Source organism: Nipponia nippon, unplaced genomic scaffold, assembly GCF_047370975.1.
Source record: "Nipponia nippon isolate SJK-2023a ecotype South Korea unplaced genomic scaffold, ASM4737097v1 scaffold_8, whole genome shotgun sequence".
Classification (NCBI taxonomy): Eukaryota; Metazoa; Chordata; class Aves; order Pelecaniformes; family Threskiornithidae; genus Nipponia; species Nipponia nippon.
Window position 1 is genome coordinate 21,412,440 of NW_028262402.1, and position 20,941 is coordinate 21,433,380.

The 20,941-nt window shown below is 42.4% G+C and overlaps 1 protein-coding gene across 2 annotated transcripts; it reads left to right on the forward strand.

Moving 5' to 3' along the window:
- The first annotated feature begins 7,579 nt into the window (after window positions 1–7,579).
- On the forward strand, window positions 7,580–19,413 carry CHRNA6 (cholinergic receptor nicotinic alpha 6 subunit). 2 transcript variants are annotated; one of them, XM_087741309.1, is made up of 6 exons: window positions 7,580–7,759; window positions 10,213–10,352; window positions 12,190–12,234; window positions 13,346–13,455; window positions 13,574–14,561; window positions 17,396–19,413. In XM_087741309.1, the coding sequence occupies exons 3-6, from the start codon at window positions 12,208–12,210 to the stop codon at window positions 17,516–17,518; spliced, it is 1,248 nt and encodes a 415-aa protein (XP_087597435.1). In that variant the 5' UTR covers window positions 7,580–7,759; window positions 10,213–10,352; window positions 12,190–12,207; the 3' UTR covers window positions 17,519–19,413. The 2 variants fall into 2 exon arrangements, with proteins under 2 accessions (XP_087597435.1, XP_009468879.2); XM_009470604.2 differs by lacking the exon at window positions 7,580–7,759 and adding an exon at window positions 7,824–7,915.
- The last annotated feature ends 1,528 nt before the right edge of the window (window positions 19,414–20,941 follow it).

Below are 20,941 nucleotides of genomic sequence, written 5' to 3' on the forward strand. Positions count from 1 at the left end.
CTGCAGTCATGCCTACCCTTGTCAGGATGCCTACCCTTTCCAGTCATCATACTCATTGCTATCATATTTTCTCTAGCAATATTGCTACTACACCCATTATCCTCAATACAGGAAGAGGACATTAGGAGACCCTCCTACACTCACTGAATCAAGCAATCCATCATTTCAGGAAATTATGTCATAGCATCCCTTTAAGCATTTCCGTTTACACTTCTGCTTGATTTGTTTTTTTTCCCTACTTATGAGATGCTAAATTCCTTAGAAGTAAAAGGCTGACTATACTAGCATCCCTGGAGGCACTGCAGATGCTGATGTAGAATTAGGTGGCTTCCAAGAGATCCTACTCAAGCTTGTGTGCTCTTTACATTATTTATGTTATCACAACTATGTGCATCAACAAAGAGATTGTTTGCTGGTCTATTTCCATTATATCCCTTCAGAGTTGCTTCAAAATATGTCTTGATTTTCATTTTTGGTTTAAGGAGAAATGGCATCTATGGCAAAGAGGTCAAAAGAAAGTACAGAAACATCCAATCCACCCCTCCCTACAATGTAAAAGTGTGTTTGTACCAAAGAAATGTATTTACATTAGTGAAGTGTGGAAACATGTATTTTACATGTTGAAAACATACTCCCAGGACTTGTTCCTTTAGTAAAAATGCTAGAAAAGCCAAACAGAAATGACTGGTTTGGGTTTTAGTTCCTTGAAATGGATCAGGTTTTATCAGACTATGTAAGTCTTCAAGTTACAAGAAGAGTTGGTCCAAGTTGGAGGTCACTGAAGCTAAAAAAGTGATGCTATTTGACCCCATATGTGCAGTGGAAGGTGCTTTAAGGATGTTGCTATTGGTGATGCTTTAGGTCATAAAAGATGGATCTTTGTGTTGTACTCTGGGTACTGCAGCTGCTTAGCAGCCAGCATCATGGGAACAGGCATCCCCATTAATGTACTCGGCTACTCAGTGCATAATGACTGCCTGACTTACCAGACTGGGGTAAGCAGGGGGAGTCTGACAGAGGTATTGTGGTTCAATCTCTTTAAAAAAAAAAAAAAAGAAAAAGGAAGAAAAGACTGTATCACAGAGGAAGCTACTGAACTGAAGAAATTCTATGCTCAATGTGTGGAAATGCCCTAATCAATGCAAGCTACAAGGTCTCTTCCCACCCATCATTTAAAATCTGACTAACAAAAAAGTGCTTTACTATAAATGATCCTGAAGCATGAGCACATTACTTGCACATTTGTGATGTCCTGCAGAAAGTGGAATTTTCCAGTTAGCAAAGCTACGAATCACCTGTGCCTTGGGAAAGGAATTTGGGAGGTAGCTAAAACATGTGAAAGTATTTGTTTAAGTAACAAACCATGGAAAATTAATGGCTATAACCTTGAAGAAGAGCTAACAAACCGATAAAAGGGAACATCTTGGCACCAAAGACTGGACGGTGGCCAAAGAAGCATGAAGTCTGGTAAAACTGCAGAAACTGGGTGAAAGATAAATGTGGCAAGGTGAGATGGTGACCACTGACTCAATTCAGGACCAAAAAGACTGCCCCCCCCCCCCCCCCGAAAGGAGCATGCACGCTAATTTACATAGCAAGTGCAGCTAATTTTAATACAGTAAACCAATAGTGTATGAAATGTTAATCACTAACAAATAAGTGTAAATTTGGGCAGGTTTATACTAATTATGTAACAGGATAAATATGCTGTCGTTTTTTATGCAGGTGTGCTTGATTTATGGGAAACCACTGAGCACCCAGACTTATGCAAACCTGAAATAAATAACCAATGTCTCTCCTGAGTGTGTGAATGTTGGCCTATTGCTCACCTGGCAAAGAATCTGCTTTTCGGACAACATCTGCACACAGTAGCTGTTGGAGTTCCATCCTCACTCATGCTTCATATCTCTTGCACACTAGAAGCCACTGCTCAGTGCCTAGTGGATCACAGAGCAAACGCTGCTGGCATATGAGGTCCCAGAGCAGGAGAGAAGCCAAAGCCCAGGACTTATACATGGGTGAGATCCAGGCTTTGCTGCAGGGGGTGCAGCTGTGTGAATGCACTGCCCAAGAGTGTGAGATGTGACAAGCTGGACTGTACTAACACTTAAGCAAAGGGAAGTGCTTCTGTTGAATAGTTGAATGTCTGCCAACAAGGCAGTGAGAACTGGATTCCTAATATTCTTCTGATAAATTCTTTATTAGCCTGGTTTATTGTAGTGATATCCAGGAGTCAAACAAAACAGGGAATCTCAACTGCTTTCAGTGCTAACTCAGGTTAATATAAACCTTCTGCCCTAATGAGACTATAATCGGCACAGACAAGGCAGGTACAGCATGTGAAAGGTCAGGCCAAACAGCAACATAATGCTTTGTTCTTCAGTGCACTGGGAAGAGCTGTGTTTCTCCACTTCCCTATGGCTCTCAGTCTGCAGAAGAAGAATAAAAAAAGGAATGGAGAAGTGCTGCTGTTAGTATTGCTTCTATGCAGCTGTAGGAAATTATACTGGGTCTCTCATCAGGGTTTGGCAGGCTGGTGTTGCCAGTTGGATTTCCATGTCAAGCATTTATGGAGAAGATATGCCAGTTTTCACACAGGTGGATGTGCATGGCTCTGCACATGCATGCACATACAGGAGAGAAGACAACATAATGTATTCAGAGTTGTCTGAGAGTAAGGGTGTGCACATGCCTCAGTGTGAATGTGGGAGGTGCTGCTTCGGCACCTGTGGAAGCCGATAGATTTTTGTGCTTTCTGCTGTGCATTTCAGTGTTGAAACACTAATCTATGGCAGGAGGAGCAGGCTTCAAAGGACAAAACATTGAAGGAGGAAGAGAAGGGGGAGCACAGACAAAGAGAGAAAAAGCAATCAGAGATATTGGGGTAAAGAGGAAAAGGAGGGAGGACTAGAAAGACATAAGTTGTAGCAGGCATAAAGGGAGAAAAAAAATGAGAACAAGTAACAGGAACAAAACAGCATAAGAGAAGGGGGAGAAAATTGACTACCATTCTCTCCCTCCCCTGTCTTTCTCATCACCTCTTGATGTTTTGTCCACATGAGGAGAAGAGGCAGGAAGATGGGTAGATAGAGAAGCGAGGAGAAAAAAAATAAGAGGGGAGAAAAAAAGACAGAAGGAAACAGGTTTGGATGAGAGCGGCAGGTTGGGAGTGGTAGGCTTTGTGGTAATTGGAGTATTTTCAACATGGGCAGATGCAAGGTGAAGGGGAGAGGGAGGAAAAGAAAGTGAGCGCAAGGGGGCAGGCAGAGCCCACATCACTGAGGGATGGCACAGGAGACAGTGCCATGATGCAGTGACAGAAGGATAGCATGGGAAGGAGAACACTAAAAGGACTTAAAGGCGGGAAAGGTGGGAGGTGGAACAGAGACCTAAAGCCCATCAGACAAGCATTTGCCTACTGAATTGGGGGAGATGGGGTAGGGCTGGGGGAATGCAGTTCAGAAACAAAGAGCTGGAGTAACTGAGAAAAACAGCTGAGACAAAACACCTCCTGGATGATGTCAGAAGGAAGAACGTTAAGGAGCAATGATTTGCTCTGCGTTAGTAATAGATGAACACTTGTTAGTGAAGGATAACTCAACAACACAGTTAATAAATTCTGAAGTTTTGCCTCCAGAAGGTATAGATCTTTGTGACAATTTCGCTCAACCCTTGTGTGAAAAATGTCTCTTGGTGATTTCCACTTTGAGCTCAGTGCTTGGTGAGATAGAGGACTTCTCTCAGAGGGTTGTCCCAGAGATGGCCTCTGCCTCCCTGCCTAAGGTCTGCAATGCCTTGAATGGCTGAAAAGCCTTCTTTATTTCTACTGTTAACTGGAGTTATGCCTGACAAGGGATGGCAGCTTAGCTTGAAAGACCTGGAAGGTGGCAGTGTCCAACTGCCATGAATCAGAACAGAGCATTTTAAGGTAAAATGTCAGTGTTTAGAAACAGCTGAGTTGTCCATGCAGCATAGGCACAGAAAAAACACTACTCTCAACAACCTCTGCAAACTAAACTATTCCTTCATCACTCAGAGCCTGCAATGCAGCTTCACGTTCCAGACTTTAGAGCTTCTCCTTAATTTGCCTACTCAATTAAAGCATCCTCCACTCTCAGAAATCTCCCCTGTGTCTGTGAGCTTTTCCAAGTTCCCTCTTTACCTTAACTAGTGCACAAGCTGTCCAAGGTTGACTACAGAACTGTCAGTAAATTGGTGGGATTTGACTGATACTTTCACTATCCCATTACAATTTCCTCCCTGTGTCATCATTTTTATTAGCAGTAATTCCCATGCCCAGGGAAGCACTGTGCGTGAATACCCAGATAGGAGTGAGCTGTAGCTGAATTGATTGCTTCCTTAACAGCTGTCTGCTTGCAAAAGTGGCAAGTAGCAGAATAGATATAACATGCAATGCTGCTTGAGACCCCAGCCATCTTCACAGCTATTTCAATGCAGCCATAACAAGCAAATGTACAGGTAACCCTGAGCAAAAAAAATGGTGAGAAGCGGCTCATCCCTCCACAGTGCTTCTAGACCAGCAATGGAAAGAGGAACAGGTCCCACTAGGTGCAAATTCACTTACCTAGCGATAGTTAGCAAACAGTTGACAGGGCTGGGAAGTGAACTCCCACACTGGGTTCAGTGGCTTTTCAGCAGGTGGTCAGGGCATGAGTGGCTCACCATGGAAAAAGTGTTTGTCACAGCCCCACTGCAGATGAACCCATTGCATTGACAAAGCCTACAAACAATTCAGATATGGCTCTCCAGCAGTGAACTACTTGACTTTAGAGGGAAAAATCAGCCAATCAAATCTAGGCCTGACTCCAAAAGTCAGGATCTGTCACTAGGATTACCAATAGCACTGGGGCATGTGCCTCCAGCCAGAGTTACAAGGCACACAGGCAACCCTCCAAATGGGTCCTGATTTTTTTTTTCAGTCAACACCATGCAACTTTTACAATGTCAAGCTCCAGTGGTGAAGTGCATCCATGTGCTAGAAACCTTTATAGTGGGCAGATTTTGTGCATCCCTGCAAGCTGCTTGTCCTCTTTTGCTTGAGCCACCTCACCTGAAGAAAGGAGGCCAGAGATTTTGCTCTGAGTCAATATGTTCTTGAAGAGTAAAAGCACATGTGAAGGAACTAAATCAGCCTTTTCTTCCACACATGGAGGGCAAGGGAAGAGTGAAAGCTTGTCAGTGTGTGCTTGCTGTTTGAGCCTGGCATGTTGACGCCTTCCTTGGCCAGTTCATATTACATTCAATTAGGTACCTTCCCTAGTGGCAATGATTCACAAACTTTTTGCTCTGCTTCCAGCTGGCTTCCTTGTTGCCGAAGTAGTACCTCAGCTGGTAGTTCTGGACTCTCCATCTGGATGCCTCATCAGCCACTTGTCATGGCCCCGTTTGAACTCCGCCTTCCTCTTCAACCTTTCCCAAAGGCAGCACCTGCTCCAGCAAGGTCCTACCAGCAGGGCAGGTGTGGCACAATCCTTCCTCCCATCTGCTCACTGAACGATTGGTGTCGCCTCCTAACTCAGCCTGCTTCCCCAGTCCTTTCCTCCCCATAACAAAGCAGCTCCTTACCTCAAATGTGGCAGTAAGGATCACCTTGCCAGCTGGCCTGCCGTTGCTCTCCTTCTTTCTGGAGGGGGAATGCACTCATTACCCTCACCTCTGAAGACCTTTCAGTTTAACCCTGCATACCTGCCTTTGCAGGTATGTTAACTTCTCACGCCTGATTCCCTGGCCTGCCAGGATTTTGGAAGAACAAAAATTTTGGAAATGTCAAAACATTTTAATCTGGGGTCAGTTTGTTTTCAGATTGCATCTGACTATGTTACTGTATGTCATCTTTCTACAAGGACTGGACTTTAACAGGAGTGCATATGCCATGACCACAGCCAGCCACAGGCATCCTGTGATGCTGCATGGCTGCGTAATTCTATTAGCCACAGTGCACCATGGGCAGCATATATTCAAGGAGCAAGTGTGAGCTTCATTGGATAAGGTGAGGGAACTGCAAGGTTATGGACCTGGACTGTTAACATCATTCTAACAAACATTGCAACTTGGGAAAAACAGTCACAAAGCAAAATGGTTTTGTGTTTTTTACTTTTTTCCCTTGGAAAATATTGTCAAAATGGAAATTTACAAGAAAAATCACTATGCTGAAATGCACATTTTCATCTTAAAATCATTTGTAAAGAGAATTTATATCTTAACTTCAGCTTGGAGATGCCTCATAGCCATGCCTTGTGGTCTCCACTTACAGCCATTTTTAGTTTACTGCTGCTTTTGAGAATGCTAGATGACTCCCAGCCCCTCAAACACTCGTGTGGTTTGACTTTTTTGCTTTCTTATTTCTCTGCTCAAGGCTCCCTGATTCCAGTGAGCTCTGGAGTAGGGCTTCTGTTAGTAATCCTCCAAGACTGCCTTTTCATCCCTCAAAACTTGCCATGGGCAACTTTGTCCACTTCAGATATCTTCTCTATGCAGGCAACTCATTCCTAAGTCTCTTTCTTCCAGACAGACCTCTTCACTTCTACCCATATTTTAACAACTTGTGTAGAAGTTAAATTGCTTTCTCATCCTGAGCTGCAGCATTGCCTCTGTGTTCTACAGTATGAAGGGCATCCTTTTTCTGTTTATGGCTTTTCTCTTCTCTCCACACTTACACAACAATGTAACTGCCTGGAAATCGGCAGCATTTCTGTTTTGATCAAATAATTCATCCAGTCACTCAGACTTGTTCATGCTGGATTGAGCACACATAAAGGAGATTCCCTGTCCGAGCTGCTTTCTGGCAGGCTGGACAGCACCGAGTAACCTGTGGTGCCTTCCACCCCTCTGCAGTTAAACAGGGCCCTCAGTTTCTCAGACCCCTTGCCTACAGATTCTTTTCAGTCATTCCTATTGCAAGGACGTGCATACTGAACGCTTGAGGAGTGAACACACATTAATCTCTACAGGATCATGATCTCCGGCTTTTTAACTTCTGTGAGTAACACTGCCCCCTGAACTTGGCCTGTTAGGTACTTCTGTAACAGTGCCTGATGTTTTTCCTTTGTTCTACTGCTCCGTTTCCACACTAGCAGGATACTGGCACAGGAATCACTGCACACAAAAAAAAAAAAGATAGAAAAATTGGTGTTGTGAGCCGACTTGTCTGTCAGGAAAGAACTCAGCATGCTTAGTTGTTCCTGTCAGATGGTGATAATAAATCTACTTGCCTTTTAGATTTATTCACTCAGAATGCTGTCAAGCAATGCTATCACATGATGCTGTGCTTATTTCAAGGTTCAGAGGGTTGCTGGTAGAGGTGTTAAAACCATATAGCATCCATTTCTCCAGCTGCAGAATTAGACCTCAGCCAAGAAACTGGTGAGCACCATGCAATAGCTAAAGCAGCTGCTTTTGGATGAGTGTTCTTTAACCAGAGGGTGGAGGGCTGAGTGAATTCCTCCCTCCCCCGCCCCCACCCCCCGGCTCCGTGCTGGCCACCCTGTGTCTTGCCTTCCCTCCCTCTCCTGCGCTCTTATACATTCCCCCAGAGGCAAGGGTGTGGGTGACTGGAAATGTGAAAAGTCACCTCATAGGATGCTGCCCGACTCCCTTCTCCCTGCACGGCATAAGCTCTCCTCGCCTGGTGATAGTGGAAGCAACTCTGCAAGGCTTTGCTCTGCTCAGTAGACTGCAGAGTTTGCTGCAAATGCGAAACTGAAATCCATCTTTGTACCGCCTACTTACGGTCCAGGGGGTTTGTATGTCTTCTTGCCTTCTGTTTCTTTCCCCAAACCTCTCTTCTCAAAAGAAAGCTGTGTTCTGCTGCTAGCAATGCATCCTGAGAGGTGGCTATATTGGTGTTACCCTGCTTTCTGTGTGTGGACATTTATGTTCACATCCTTGATTAAAGGTAGGCTCTCTTTGATACTAGTCTCTAAAATATTTTCTAATCACTGTTTCTGCTTCTGTTTTCCTGGAATGAATTCAATGTAAAGCTTCTACCAGCTATTTCTAACCTGAAATCTGTAACATTTCAACAGTATTTTAAGAGAGCTAAAGCAATACTAGTTTTCACCCATAAAACTCTTCATTTTGGTTTGATAACTAATTCAGGAACTGTTACTAGAAAAGAATGAAAATTAAATAGAGTTCTAGTAATTTCATTTGGTGCTTGAATTTTGCAGTTGCTTAAATAACGCAGACTAAAGTTGTGCACATTTGGTACTCGCACCAACGAAAGTGAGACCTTCATATTTTTTCACAATTGTGATCTATGATTAAATATGCTGGAGTGATTTTCATGCACAATTCTCACTGAGGTTCAGCAGGATTGCTGCATTTAAGACACTGCATCTTTTTTGAAAGTCTCACTTCTGCTGATGACCAAGACATGTATGAATTATAGTGCTTGTCTTAGCATGGCATAAGGCATTGTCTTAGAGCAGCGCCAATCGGATAAGAATCGGTAACTAACTGAAGTATGAAAATGAAAGGCCTAAATACTTGTCTGTTTCTGTTACTTTATGTTAAAGCATGTGTCTATTAAGAAGCCAGTAGGAAAATTTCAAATGAAACATAATTTTAGACTCACCGGCTTTAGTCATGAGACTTTGGTAAGAAACTCATGTTCCCACAATAGGGTGCTTCTAGTCACAGTGTGATGGATGATGATGATGAAATCTGAAAAGGAAATTGCAATTTCCTTTTTTAATGGCACAATACATGATATACAAACATCCAGACTTTACAGATATTGATGTATCTTCTGTGGATGATGCCAGAAGGATGAAACAAAAGATTAAGTCATGGAGTTTTACTAGAATTTTCTTCCCATATATATAAGTCACCAGTAACCAATATTTCAGCTTTTAATTGTGGTAATTCCCTGAATTTGAGCATGCTTTGTATGACCTTAGAGACAGAGATATCATTTTTTTCAAAAACAGGAAGGACGGCCTAAGCATGAAAACAGCACAGTATGCTGAGACTAAGCATCTCCCTGTAGGACTTGTGTGCAACCACAGGCCCTTGTGTTCACTGAAGGAAATGTAAATTGCAAATTTATGTCCTATGCTGTGCCAGAGACCACGCTGCCTGATACAAACCCCTTCCATGTTTAATATTTGCAGTCAGAAAGGTGTATCATGATTGCTTTCCTGACATGTTCTAGTGGAGTCCGGGACTAATGCAAAAAGTTATGACCATGTATCTGAAAAGCTAATTTTTCTTCAGTTGTATCAGTAATATCTTTGGCATCATCATATAGCTTTCGTAACACAGCTGTGCTCAGTATAAGGAGCAAGTTCTAAATCTTTGCCTTATAAAGTATTTTGAATTTAAGTGCTGAATTACAGTAGTGCATTGAAATAGCAAAATTATTCAAGAAAAGTATTTTTCTGTGCTGATGTCACCAGAGTCCACATGATTTAATCTTTCCTTTGAAATCAAAGTCTGTAGCCATCAGCACTGTGAACATAACTTTCAGGTTTGGGCTGTATGTAACAAATTAAGAGCATTCTTCTTGACTGTGCAGTGAGGCAGCTCAGTGCCTATCATATACCTTATTCCCGCTAAGCCATCCGGTCTGTCCTGCATTGACTATTTTATAAGAAATTTTAACATTTCCACTTTTTTTCTCATAGAACTTAATAAATTAACAACTTCCTTCAGAGCAAAAATTGTGCTGTCTAAAGAGCTGAAATAGCAAAGATGAGGATACAATGTAGTCATAGTTTTTAAGACTAGGAGGCATCATTTAATCACCTAATCAGAGCCCCTGACATAGATTTTCATCCAGTAGTTGCAGCCTCTAGCTTTTAATTTCCGAGTAAGTAGCTATGCTTTTCATAAACTCACAGTTTTACCATTAAAAACTCCCAAAGATGAAATCCACCACATGTTCTACTTTGGTCTGATATCAGGGTGGCCCAAATGGAGGGCCATAGGCTAGATCCAGCTTAGGAGACATTTCCATTCAGGCCATTACCTTACACTTTGAGACGACAGGGATCAGTGGGCCATGCCCTGCAGGAGAATGCTTTCAACTGACAGCGTACTGGTAGCCCTCTTCTCTCTGTGCTCCTGTGTCTTAATACATGGTCACAAGCACAGGATGCAGAAATATGGCATGGACTAATATGTTATACAGCACCTTCTCTCCCTCTTCCTTACCTCTGACATAGCTGTTCTTTATCTTTACCAATACAGATACCACAGCCTGCGAATCAGAGGAACGGTTATTTCACAAACTCTTTTCCCAGTACAACCAGTTCATCAGGCCAGTGGAAAATGTGTCTGATCCTGTCACAGTGTATTTTGAAGTGGCCATTACCCAGCTTACAAATGTGGTAAGACTCATTACAGAATACTGCTGAGATTTGGGGGTGGTTGCAAACACATGCAAATTGCTAAAGCAGCAGATGTAATTGTGATGGTTGTACCCACAACTCTCATAGCTGACACTGTGATACGTGTACATGCTGAGACCTTTGCTGTTCTGTCAGCCGAGTTGCTCCAGTTACTCAAATGAGCAGTTCGAACTACACAGATTCATTTGCTTACCCTGCAGCGTCAAATCCCTCCACTCCAGGCAGCAGCCCCTGGCACCCAGAGCAGCAGTACCAAATGTTCAAGTCCACTTTCCACAAGGCTAGCCCACTTCAGAGGCACCTGGTTGTGTCCACATTGTGTAGCATGCGGCCTAGTTCTCCTGTGAGGCCAGTGTCATTTCCCAGTGGTCCTGAGAGATAAAATATTCTTTTTTTTGCATGCTTTTTCAGTCTGTCTGTTTCAAAATAACTTAAGAGCCTGCAGAGTGGTGTTTTAAAGCATGGAGCTGGGGGTGAATGTTGTGTGTTCTGGGGTGCACTGTATACAAGGGTGAGCGTGTCTGAGGTGACAGACCTGCTGGGCAGGGCAGAGGGACTGTGGAAGAAGGAAAACCTGACCTTAACCCGTGCTGAAGTCTGCTCTGTGGAGCAAATTATCCACAGAACAGAGGCTGAGTTTTGATTCTGAGGTATCTAGTTGAGTCCATAATGAAGTGACAGGCAAACAGTGAGGAGCAACATTCAACAGCAGCCAGGGAGCTAAGTTATCTGACAGTATAAATGAAAGCATTGTAAGTCCTCACGGTGAAGATGGTTGTCACCTTTTGGAGTTCCTTTGTCAAAGTATTTTGCTTCCATGTTACAGGTAGCTTGGCAGGTTTCAGCAGTTCTGTCTCACATTGCAGCTCCTGGCTCCCAATGCCATCTTCAGAGAAAACAAGGAACATCATAAGTAAATCAGCTGGATTTCCTCAAGAGTCATGATTTTTACAAGAACTTAGATAGTTTAACCCATAGACAGGAACCCTACAGGCCTTTCCAAATTATCTTTGTGCTTAATCTTCAGTACACAATGCTGAAAATTAATCTGCAATAGTTTCTACCTTTGGCTTGTAAATCTTAAATTTTTTGAGTCCACATGCTTAAAAACTAAGAACTCCCCGAAGCAATATTCTTGCAGATATTTTCATTGTGAATGTCAGCCTGCATTCATAAATATATGTAACATGAGTCTTTCTGAATACTTTTAGGCTGAAGGCTCATTAGAATGGGATCCAATCTCTTATTTTTGTGTCTCTTGCAGCACCTTCCTGATTCATCACTGATTGACAATAGCAATAATTGACGGTAAAAAGAAGGTCTCAGTCCAACAGTGACCTAATTTAGTGCTGGTTGAGTGAATCTGCTCTAGAGGTTTGCATAGAAATGCAAGAACACTGTGGTACAGATGACATTTTCCTTGAATCTTGACCAGTACTGTACTGTGTAAACAGAGCTTTTTAAACACTGAATCCAACAAAACACATACCCACCAGCAGAACCTTATTCCTCTGGTACTGGTCAGAGCAATTTAAGTTCTGTGTTCTCCAAGTACTCAGATCCCTGGCAAAACAGTACAGCTCTTTGTGTGTCTGTTATTTATGGGGCATGATTTTTCAGTAGAGCTTTAAGAATTTTTCAGTAGCACTGCTCATGACACACAATATGTAAGCCCCCTGAAAACAGCCAGAAAAAATCTCCTATCTGTTAATGTGGAATTCTAGTTTCCATTTTTATCAGAATAAATTTGTGGCCATCTCAGGATGCTGTAACTGATTTATGGAGTGAAGATGTGCATGCCTGTGTTTCTTTCCAGGATGAAGTCAACCAGATTATGGAAACAAATTTGTGGCTAAGACACGTAAGTGATTGCATCGCATTTCTCATGAAATGTGTGTTACCATGTAAGCTACATCTATAGAATAAGTGCTTGTTTTGTAACAAGGATTTTAAAGGTATGAATAAGGAGAAGCTTCATTAACCAAAGGCACATTTGAAAAAGTTGTTTCTTTATTCTTATTTCCAAGAAGTTACATCTCCCGTCTTTCCTGTGTGGTATATTCTCCAACTTCATGATCATTGGTTTATCTGGTAAATTTAGCTGGATGTACTCATGAAAGAGTAATTAAATGTGCAGCTCTGCAGTCCTAGGTCATCTCCATATTGAAGATTCCAACCAAAACATTTATTAGCAAAAGGAACATGCCTCCATTTTTCCTGATGGTTTTAGCATTTATACATAGACAAAGATCCTTGGAGGACCTAAACTGCTGAGAAAAACAAGTCAACTTCCACCTAAACTAGTTTCCTTCAGGCACTGATTGTGATCCACACAAAGCTTTCTGTAAAAGATACTGTACTTATGATCAGGATCTTCAGGGCAGGCTGCAAGAGCATGGAGCATGGCCCCATGATAGGGCACTACACAGCAATGCAAGAGAGCTGCTGGGCATCCCTCGCTGCCCCTGACTCAATAATTTGCTGCCCCTGTGGAACCAATAATGTCCCCTGGCAGCAACTGCCTGTTAGTGTTCATATGTACCTCCTTTCTCGTTAGGATGCTGGTCTCCTTTGGTGTCGGCCTCCTTTAACCTGCAAGGTGCACTCTCATGACAGCAGCAACAAGGCCTGTATTTCCTCTCTGCTGTGGGGAGGTGACCTTGCACAGGTAAGGGTCTATGCTGATGTAGCAAGACAGAGGAGAGATCTCAGCGTGTCAGCAATGGATAACAATTGGCACCCCATCCCGTCACAGAGAAGGGACTAGCAAATCAATGTCATCAATATTCATATACATCCAGTGTTTCTCCAGGTCATGGCCTTGTTGTCTTTCGGACCATTGTGCCCTTCTACATGTGCTGCACTTTGAGTCTTTATCATAGCCTGTCATTTTACAGGAAAATCTGAGAAGCAGATATTTGCTTTTAAAGCAGTTTTAAAGGTTTTGAAATCCTTGCCCATTCTTCTTTCAGATTTGGAATGACTACAAATTGCAATGGGATCCCAGAGAATACGATGGCATTGAATTTGTTCGGGTACCAGCAGATAAAATTTGGAAACCAGATATTGTCTTGTATAATAAGTATGATGAACACTTTTTCATTTTACCCTTTCCCTCAAAAGTATCCTCTTGCAGTGTCCATGAAAGACGTTATACTTTCATGGTAATTTTATTTTCTTTACCTCATACATCTTTCTAGTGCTGTGGGAGATTTTCAAGTTGAAGGCAAGACCAAAGCCCTCCTTCGCTATGACGGAATGATCACCTGGACTCCGCCAGCTATTTTTAAAAGCTCCTGTCCTATGGATATTACCTTTTTCCCATTTGATCATCAGAACTGTTCACTGAAATTTGGCTCATGGACCTATGACAAAGCCAAAATTGATCTTCTGATCATTGGATCTAAAGTAGATATGAATGACTTTTGGGAAAATAGTGAATGGGAAATAGTTGATGCTTCTGGCTACAAACATGACATAAAATATAACTGCTGTGAAGAGATCTACACAGACATAACATATTCCTTTTATATTCGAAGGTTGCCAATGTTTTACACCATAAACCTGATCATTCCATGTCTCTTCATCTCATTCCTCACTGTGTTAGTTTTTTACCTACCATCTGACTGTGGTGAGAAAGTGACTCTTTGCATCTCTGTGCTCCTTTCTTTGACTGTATTTTTACTGGTGATCACAGAAACAATCCCATCCACCTCTTTAGTAATTCCCCTCGTAGGTGAATATTTACTCTTCACTATGATATTTGTGACTCTGTCAATTGTCATCACGGTGTTTGTCCTGAATATACATTACAGGACTCCAACCACACACACAATGCCCAGATGGGTAAGAACTGTCTTTCTTAGCCTGCTCCCCAAAGTCCTGTTGATGCAGAGGCCAGTAGAACAGCAGAAAAAAAACATCTCCAGAAAAAACAAGAAAGGATCAGCCAATACATCAGGCAAGTCAAAGCACAGCAAACACAAAGATACCAAATTACACAAGGAACAGCGATGCAGTCAGTGTGATAAGGCAACTGAACTCCCTACCACCAAAAGAAGACAAATGAGCCATCAGTCACTGAAATGGATGGCAGAGCACATGGAGCACTCCCCAGAAGTGAAGGATGTCATTAGCAGCGTTCAGTTCATCGCAGAGAACATGAGGTCTCAAAATGAAACCAAAGAGGTAAGAGAAGTAACCACCAGCTGGGCATGGGGCCACACTTCCAGCAAGTGAAAACATGATCTAGGAGGGCAGCCCAGAGGAACTGGAGTTGTTGGGTCTAGAGAAGAAAATGTTGAGACCTGTGAATGGGTCAAAGTTTCCTACAGAAAGGGAGGAGATAAATCATCCACTGGGGATGGAACAAGAAGAGTGATATCATCTGTTCTTCCTCTATCCCCAGTGGATAATTCAAGCAGCAAGACAGTTTTAGATGAGCCATGAGGCTCACCCTTCAAAGAAAATGAAGAGGAGCATCAGCCTGTTGCCGCCACAAGGAATGAACTCATGAGGAATCAGCAGTGGTTCAGGCACAGTTGATCCTGACATGGGGCAGGGAATAGACTAGACGGGACCTTTCAAGGTGTCTTCCAACCCTACTTCTGTAGATCCTCAGAAGCAACCCTCTTCCACTGCTTACCAACTGCTCAGCCCTGGCAAGCAGTGATATCTCAATACTAAGCATGGTATTTGCCAAGCAGGGTGCTTTTCTATGTTAGTAACGGAACAAGCAAATTTGGGAACTGCTTTTTAAAGAACAGGGCTTGCCTAGCAGCACAGTAGTTGATCTGGAGAAGAACTATTCTCAGCCAGTGATAAATCTGGTAAAGATATTCCTTTCATAATGCTGTTGTCTGTACTTTTTTTTCAGTCTAGTGTGTTCTGATTTTTACGGTGATTTGACTAATTGTGGCTTCAGCAACACAGTATTGTCAGCCATGACAAATAGATGTTGAAATAAAAGTTGAGTTTTGGGGAAAGACAGCTGAATAAAAACAGACAACAGATGAACAAAGAGTAAAAAAAGAGAGGGGTTTAAAAATGAGACGTGGCATTTGAACTAATGGATTTGCTTGTGTGAGGTTATAAATCTTTCATCCTAACTGGGATTACTGTCATAGAAAGTGATGCATGTTGGAATTTAAAGAATTCTGGGGCCACATCTTCAGCTGTAAACACAGGCAACTAAAAGCAGGTCCAAGGAAGATTATCTGACATCCCCCCACACCCAGGTCTCACAAGGAATAGGAATTCTCTGACACTTCAAGATGTTTTAAAAAAGTGTTTAGAACCTAATGAAACTTTTATCTTTGATCTGTCATTAAATGTTTGCTTTTGATTTTAAAGTTTTTTAGATGCTTTATGATGGCAAAATCCATTTCAAAATTAGATGCTGCTGTATTTGTATCAAAAAACATAAATACTTTGTGAGGAAAATGTTGAGAGGTATTCTTTCTATCAGAATATTTTGTTGAAATCATCACAAATTCATGCAACTTTTGTGCAACCCAAAAATTCGTTTGTTTCCCTTTTTTATGTCCTGCAGAAGAGGTTTCATCTGAAAACAAAGTCCATAGCTTTCTGAATAAAGGGCTACAGTTAAGGCCGGATGACTGAATTCATAGGATGAGCGGGTAATACATGCCAGCCCAAAGCAAAAGACAGGAATCTATCAGCACAGAGGAGGATGGGGATTGAGATGAGCCTTGCATAGTACCTATGCCCTTAATGTTTTGCTTGACTCCAACACTGTAGCCCTGCTCTCACTGCCACACCAGCTGCATAAAATATATCCATGTACTGTATTCAGCTGATTTCTCCGATGCACTCCAAAAAAGAGGAGGCTTTGCATGAAGCAGTCCAAATAACATGCCGCCTTGATTATACAGCTCATGATAAGTCTTCCATTGCCAGTTTTGCTGATCTGCATTTTGCAAATCTCTCCTGCCACATGAAATTGTATTCTTAGTCTGGCGTGTGCGTCAGCAGCTCTGTATCTTACCTTTCAAAACATACTAAGGATGGGAAGTTACATTTGAGAAAAATCCTCTCTTTGGGAAAAAAAAAAAGGGGGTTGTTCTCAGGCAAGCACTGAGGAAATGATTATACAGGCTGCTTCTGCTTCAGCCAGACGTAGAAAGACATATGGGTGATACCATGCACTAGTCCTGTATAAATAAAAGCCCTTTAAAAATTGTGGCAACATTTACAGCAGCTGGAGTTCTTGCTGCATTTTCTTGCACACGAAGTACAGCAGCAGCCTCTTGGGGGAAAACATCAAGAAATTGGGAAAACAAGTGGAAGATCCTTCAGCAGAGAGCTCTTAACCAGTCACTAATTTTATATGGGTGAATGTTCTTGTGATGCAGTGGTCCTCGTATGTAGGTACAGTTTAAAGGATAGCACCTTCATTGACTGTGGTTCTAAGGTATATCTCTCAGACATACAAAATCCACTCTGGCCTGCTTAGCACGTGACATTGTGGTTTGTGCAGTCAGGGCCCTTGCTTTGCTATAGTTCATGTGTCCAGCTGTCCAGTTTCCTGAAATCAGTGGGGCTTGATCGGAGTGAAAGTGTGGCAAATCAGGCCAGAATAGCAAACTGCCTCTTGTGTGAACTGTCAGGATAAATCCTTTGACAGGGTCTAGTGCTGTGCAGCTGTGGTGATTCTGCCTGCTGTTAAACCACCCCACTCTGCACTTACCACATGATCAGGTCCTATTTGTTAATGTCAGCATCACAGCCATAGCTTGTCAACAGACTTGAACATTTAGAAAAATTCAGCAGACTAGGACAGTGTTGACTGTCCTCAGCCAAAAGTGGTAAACACTATTAGAAAATCAGCCCTGTCTAAAGATGCTTGAAAACTCCAGCGACTATAAGCATGACAAGCAACATTCTTGACTGGATGTATGTTCTTCCTCACATTCAAAAGCACAAGAGACATTTCTACTGCATAATGTCAACTCGCAATTGCATGTTACGTTACATGTAGTTTCATTTTTTTTCTCTTGCAGGTGGAAGATGATTGGAAATACGTAGCTATGGTGATAGACAGAGTATTTCTCTGGGTGTTTATAATCCTTTGTGTGTTTGGGACTGCAGGGCTCTTTATCCAGCCGCTAATAGCAGATACATAACTTGATCCATTGCTTTTCACCCACTTTTGTTCTTGTTTCATTTTTGGTTTGGAACCGTCCCCTGTATTTCTGTCCTCTTAAATAAGCCCTCTGCTCATCGCCTACTCAGCACCCAGCCACAGAAGAAAGGGGAAAGAGAAGGAAGGGTCCTCTGGGAAAGCAAACAACCCAAAACAGAATGAGAAGAGGACTGAAAATGGGAAATGAGCATGTGGTCTTTCTACAGCAGAACACCTGAGATTTTTAGAGTGCCTGCCTGTCTTTCCCTTCGTGAGATCAGCAATACCAACTGCACTGAGGATCACAGGAACAGGTTGAAGTTATTGAGCTTTTCCCTTGGTTTCAGTACAGGGGGCTATAGGACAGTTCAGGCACTTCTGAGTGCATTGCCCAAAGAGGACCTGGCTTCATTTTTCTCTTCTGATCATAACTCTTCCTCAGCTTTGAGTTAATTTACATTTCCTGTCTATTTCTATCCTTGTACAACAGCCAGTCTTTGCTATGGCACTTAGATGAGGTACCACAGTCCTACTGACTGGTCCAATGCTCTTTATTGTGTTCTTGTGTCAGGGCAGCCAATAATCAAAATAAATGTACAATCAAACCAATCCTTTGACCCTGTAACATTTTCAATACAATCTAAAATAAGGGGTCCCCATCTTCTGCAATATATTCACACAAATGAGGGTCCCAGATCAACAAAGCACATGTTTATGTTTATATTTGAAGTCAGACAGGTCTTAAGCACTTAATCATAGTTGAAGACAAACTGACTTAATATTTTGCACTGCATGTAGCCTTGCTGACATCATTTGAAGCATCCTAGAGTCACCAAAGAGGAATAACCTGGATGCACTATGGAAAACCAGAAAGGACCTGAACTATCTGTGGTTACCATGTAAGGCATGCACATTTGAAATCTACATCCTTCTAAGACCTTTAAAAACTAGTTCATCTGCTACTTAACTTTGCATGTGACCAAAGTCCTGTTTACTTCCTGGTACTGAATACCAAGACCTTGGAGACCTCCAATAGGATTTCCAAGCCACATTTCTCTCATCAGGTTAACAGTGCTCCCAGTCAACAGGTTCTGCTCTGAAAACTCTTGCTTACTCAGGCTCAGACGAAAGCCCAACATGGAAGGGTTTGTCCCTGAGCAGCTACTCATCACAGACAGAATTGGCTTGACAGCATTGAATTGATCTGAGTTTTCTTGTGTTTTTAAAACCCAAGACCAATTTGGATTACACACATCATGTGTGTAATGTCATGAATCCTGTGCAAAGCTGGGCACCTTTGTCTGAACAGCTTTGCAGAAATTTTCCATTTGCTGGCTTCTCGTGAGTCAGTGCTGTGTGTGCAAACCTGTAACTGCAGGGACACTTCCTTTGGGACTGAGGTTGCTGCTATGTAACCACGTTCCCAATCCTAATGCGCTTAATCCTGAAACACTTTGTAAATGTGCACCTGATGTAGTTTCTATACTATGTGGACAGTTTATCCCCAGGTCCCTTGTCTGTTTAGATTCCTGTTGGTTTTGTGATGAAGGATTCTTCTCTAAAAGGCACAATTCCAATTAAAACCAACAGCTTCAAGAGTAAAAAGCCCTTCTCTCTTACTGGAGGCTCTAAATTTAAATGTACGGTGTCAGTGCAGTGTTTTCAGTCTCTGCCATGTATCAGTCTCTGCTTTGAACGTCACCAATCCTTGGAAAGTATGACTCGCTGTTTCTGAAGTCCCTGACTGACCTTTTACTCTTTTTTGATGCTCCATAATAAAGAGAATAGGACTGAATAAATGTATATGTCAGAGATAAAGGTGGAATGACAAGAATATAACTGTTGTAATCCAGTAGTTGAAATATGTAAAGTCATGACTTTCTAGAAGAAAACCGTATTTTCTGCCATCCCTGTGAATGCTGCATAATTATGTAGCGACTGACAGACAGATCTATGAACAAGCATGGTTTGTTTTGACAGCCTGTCAATTAAATATCATTCCTGGGATATACTTTCTTGAAGAATTTGTATTTTTTTAAAAACTCCCTGCTGTACAATGTGTTTAGAGATGCTACTAAATTACATTTGCTATGCTGGCTCTTTAATCAGAAAGGAGGGGAGGGGAAAGAAAGGGAATTTGAAGAGGAGAGCTGCATTCTGAGCCCAAAAGCTTCATTTCTACAGGAAAGACATCTGACAGCCAGAATTCACAGTCTATGACCACGCAAACAATGAAAATATTATGGCTGAAGGTGTACTGCATTGGAGTCTTGGGCATGACAGCTACTACCCCACAGCCAGTAAGCTGCCTTTAGCAAAATCCCTGTCTTTTTGTCAAAGCATTCACAATTGTACAGCTCCTCATCTCCAGTTAGGAGGCCTCTGTACTCCAGCACCAGCACCCTGTCTTTGTCATTTACAGTACTACACATACCTCTGTCTTGCCTCTGGACCTCAAACACAGGGTTTGGACAGTTTAGTTCATCAGCCTGGTATCCTCAGAAAGTAAAAGATTTACAAAGTCATGTTCTGTCTCTTTCTGAGTGTACTATTTCCCTTTCTTCCCCCCACCCAGTAACTTTTGGATCCTTCTTTTGCCATTTTCAGCTATGTTTGGCACATTCAAGACTGGGAGCCTTGTGTACTCCTGTCAGCTCTGTGAAAGTAGTTGGCTGATTAGAGAGAGTGGGGGTGGAGGACATAGTAAGCATTTCACCTTGGAGAAAGCTGCAGTAGGGGCCCACCTCTGAGCAGACATGGAAGAACCCACACAAAAGTGACATTTTTGCTTGCCCCAGCTCTTGTTGGGGGACCTTCTAACTGAAATACCGAGATAAGTTTCAACCAGAGCTGGTGCCATCCCACATGCTGAGTTGGGTCACACACCACGCACAGCCAGAGGAAAAGTACCCATAGTCATCGCAGGGCACACAGAATGATGTGTCGATTCTCGCCCCATTAGCCACACGAGCAACACCCCTTATTATATGTCCCAGTGATAAGTGTAGCACTGGCAGCAAGAAATCCCTTTCCTTGAGAGTGATGGCATCTATGAATTAATTTTAAAAGCACACAAGCAATTTGACAGCTTGATCAGCTCATTACATTCCCTTCCCAAGGGAGACCATCTTTCCACTTTTCCCCCACTAAAAGGCCCAGAGGAGTTTGTCATATTTGTCTCTTGGTGAATGGATGATACACATGGTACTGCCAAGCAGTGCCAAGGCCCTGGCACACCAGTGCCCAGAAATAAAGGCGGCACATGTTGAAGCAGTAGAGAGGCAAAGGATTGCTGTTTTTTTTTTTTAAGATTTGCAATTTGCAATGTTGTCATCAACAGGCAGAGCACATAGAGCAGAGGGAAGGAGCCCATCAGAGGAGTCTGCCCAAATGTCCTCCCTAGTTATGTTTTTTAGTGGTTGGC

Excerpts from the sequence above, each read along its gene's own strand:
- CHRNA6 (XM_009470604.2), top strand. The coding sequence starts at position 7,837 with ATGCATCCTGAGAGGTGGCTATATTGGTGTTACCCTGCTTTCTGTGTG. Across the intron at positions 10,353-12,189 it reads TTACCCAGCTTACAAATGTG|GATGAAGTCAACCAGATTAT; the intron begins GTAAGACTCATT and ends GTTTCTTTCCAG. Across the intron at positions 14,562-17,395 it reads CTCAAAATGAAACCAAAGAG|GTGGAAGATGATTGGAAATA; the intron begins GTAAGAGAAGTA and ends TTTCTCTTGCAG.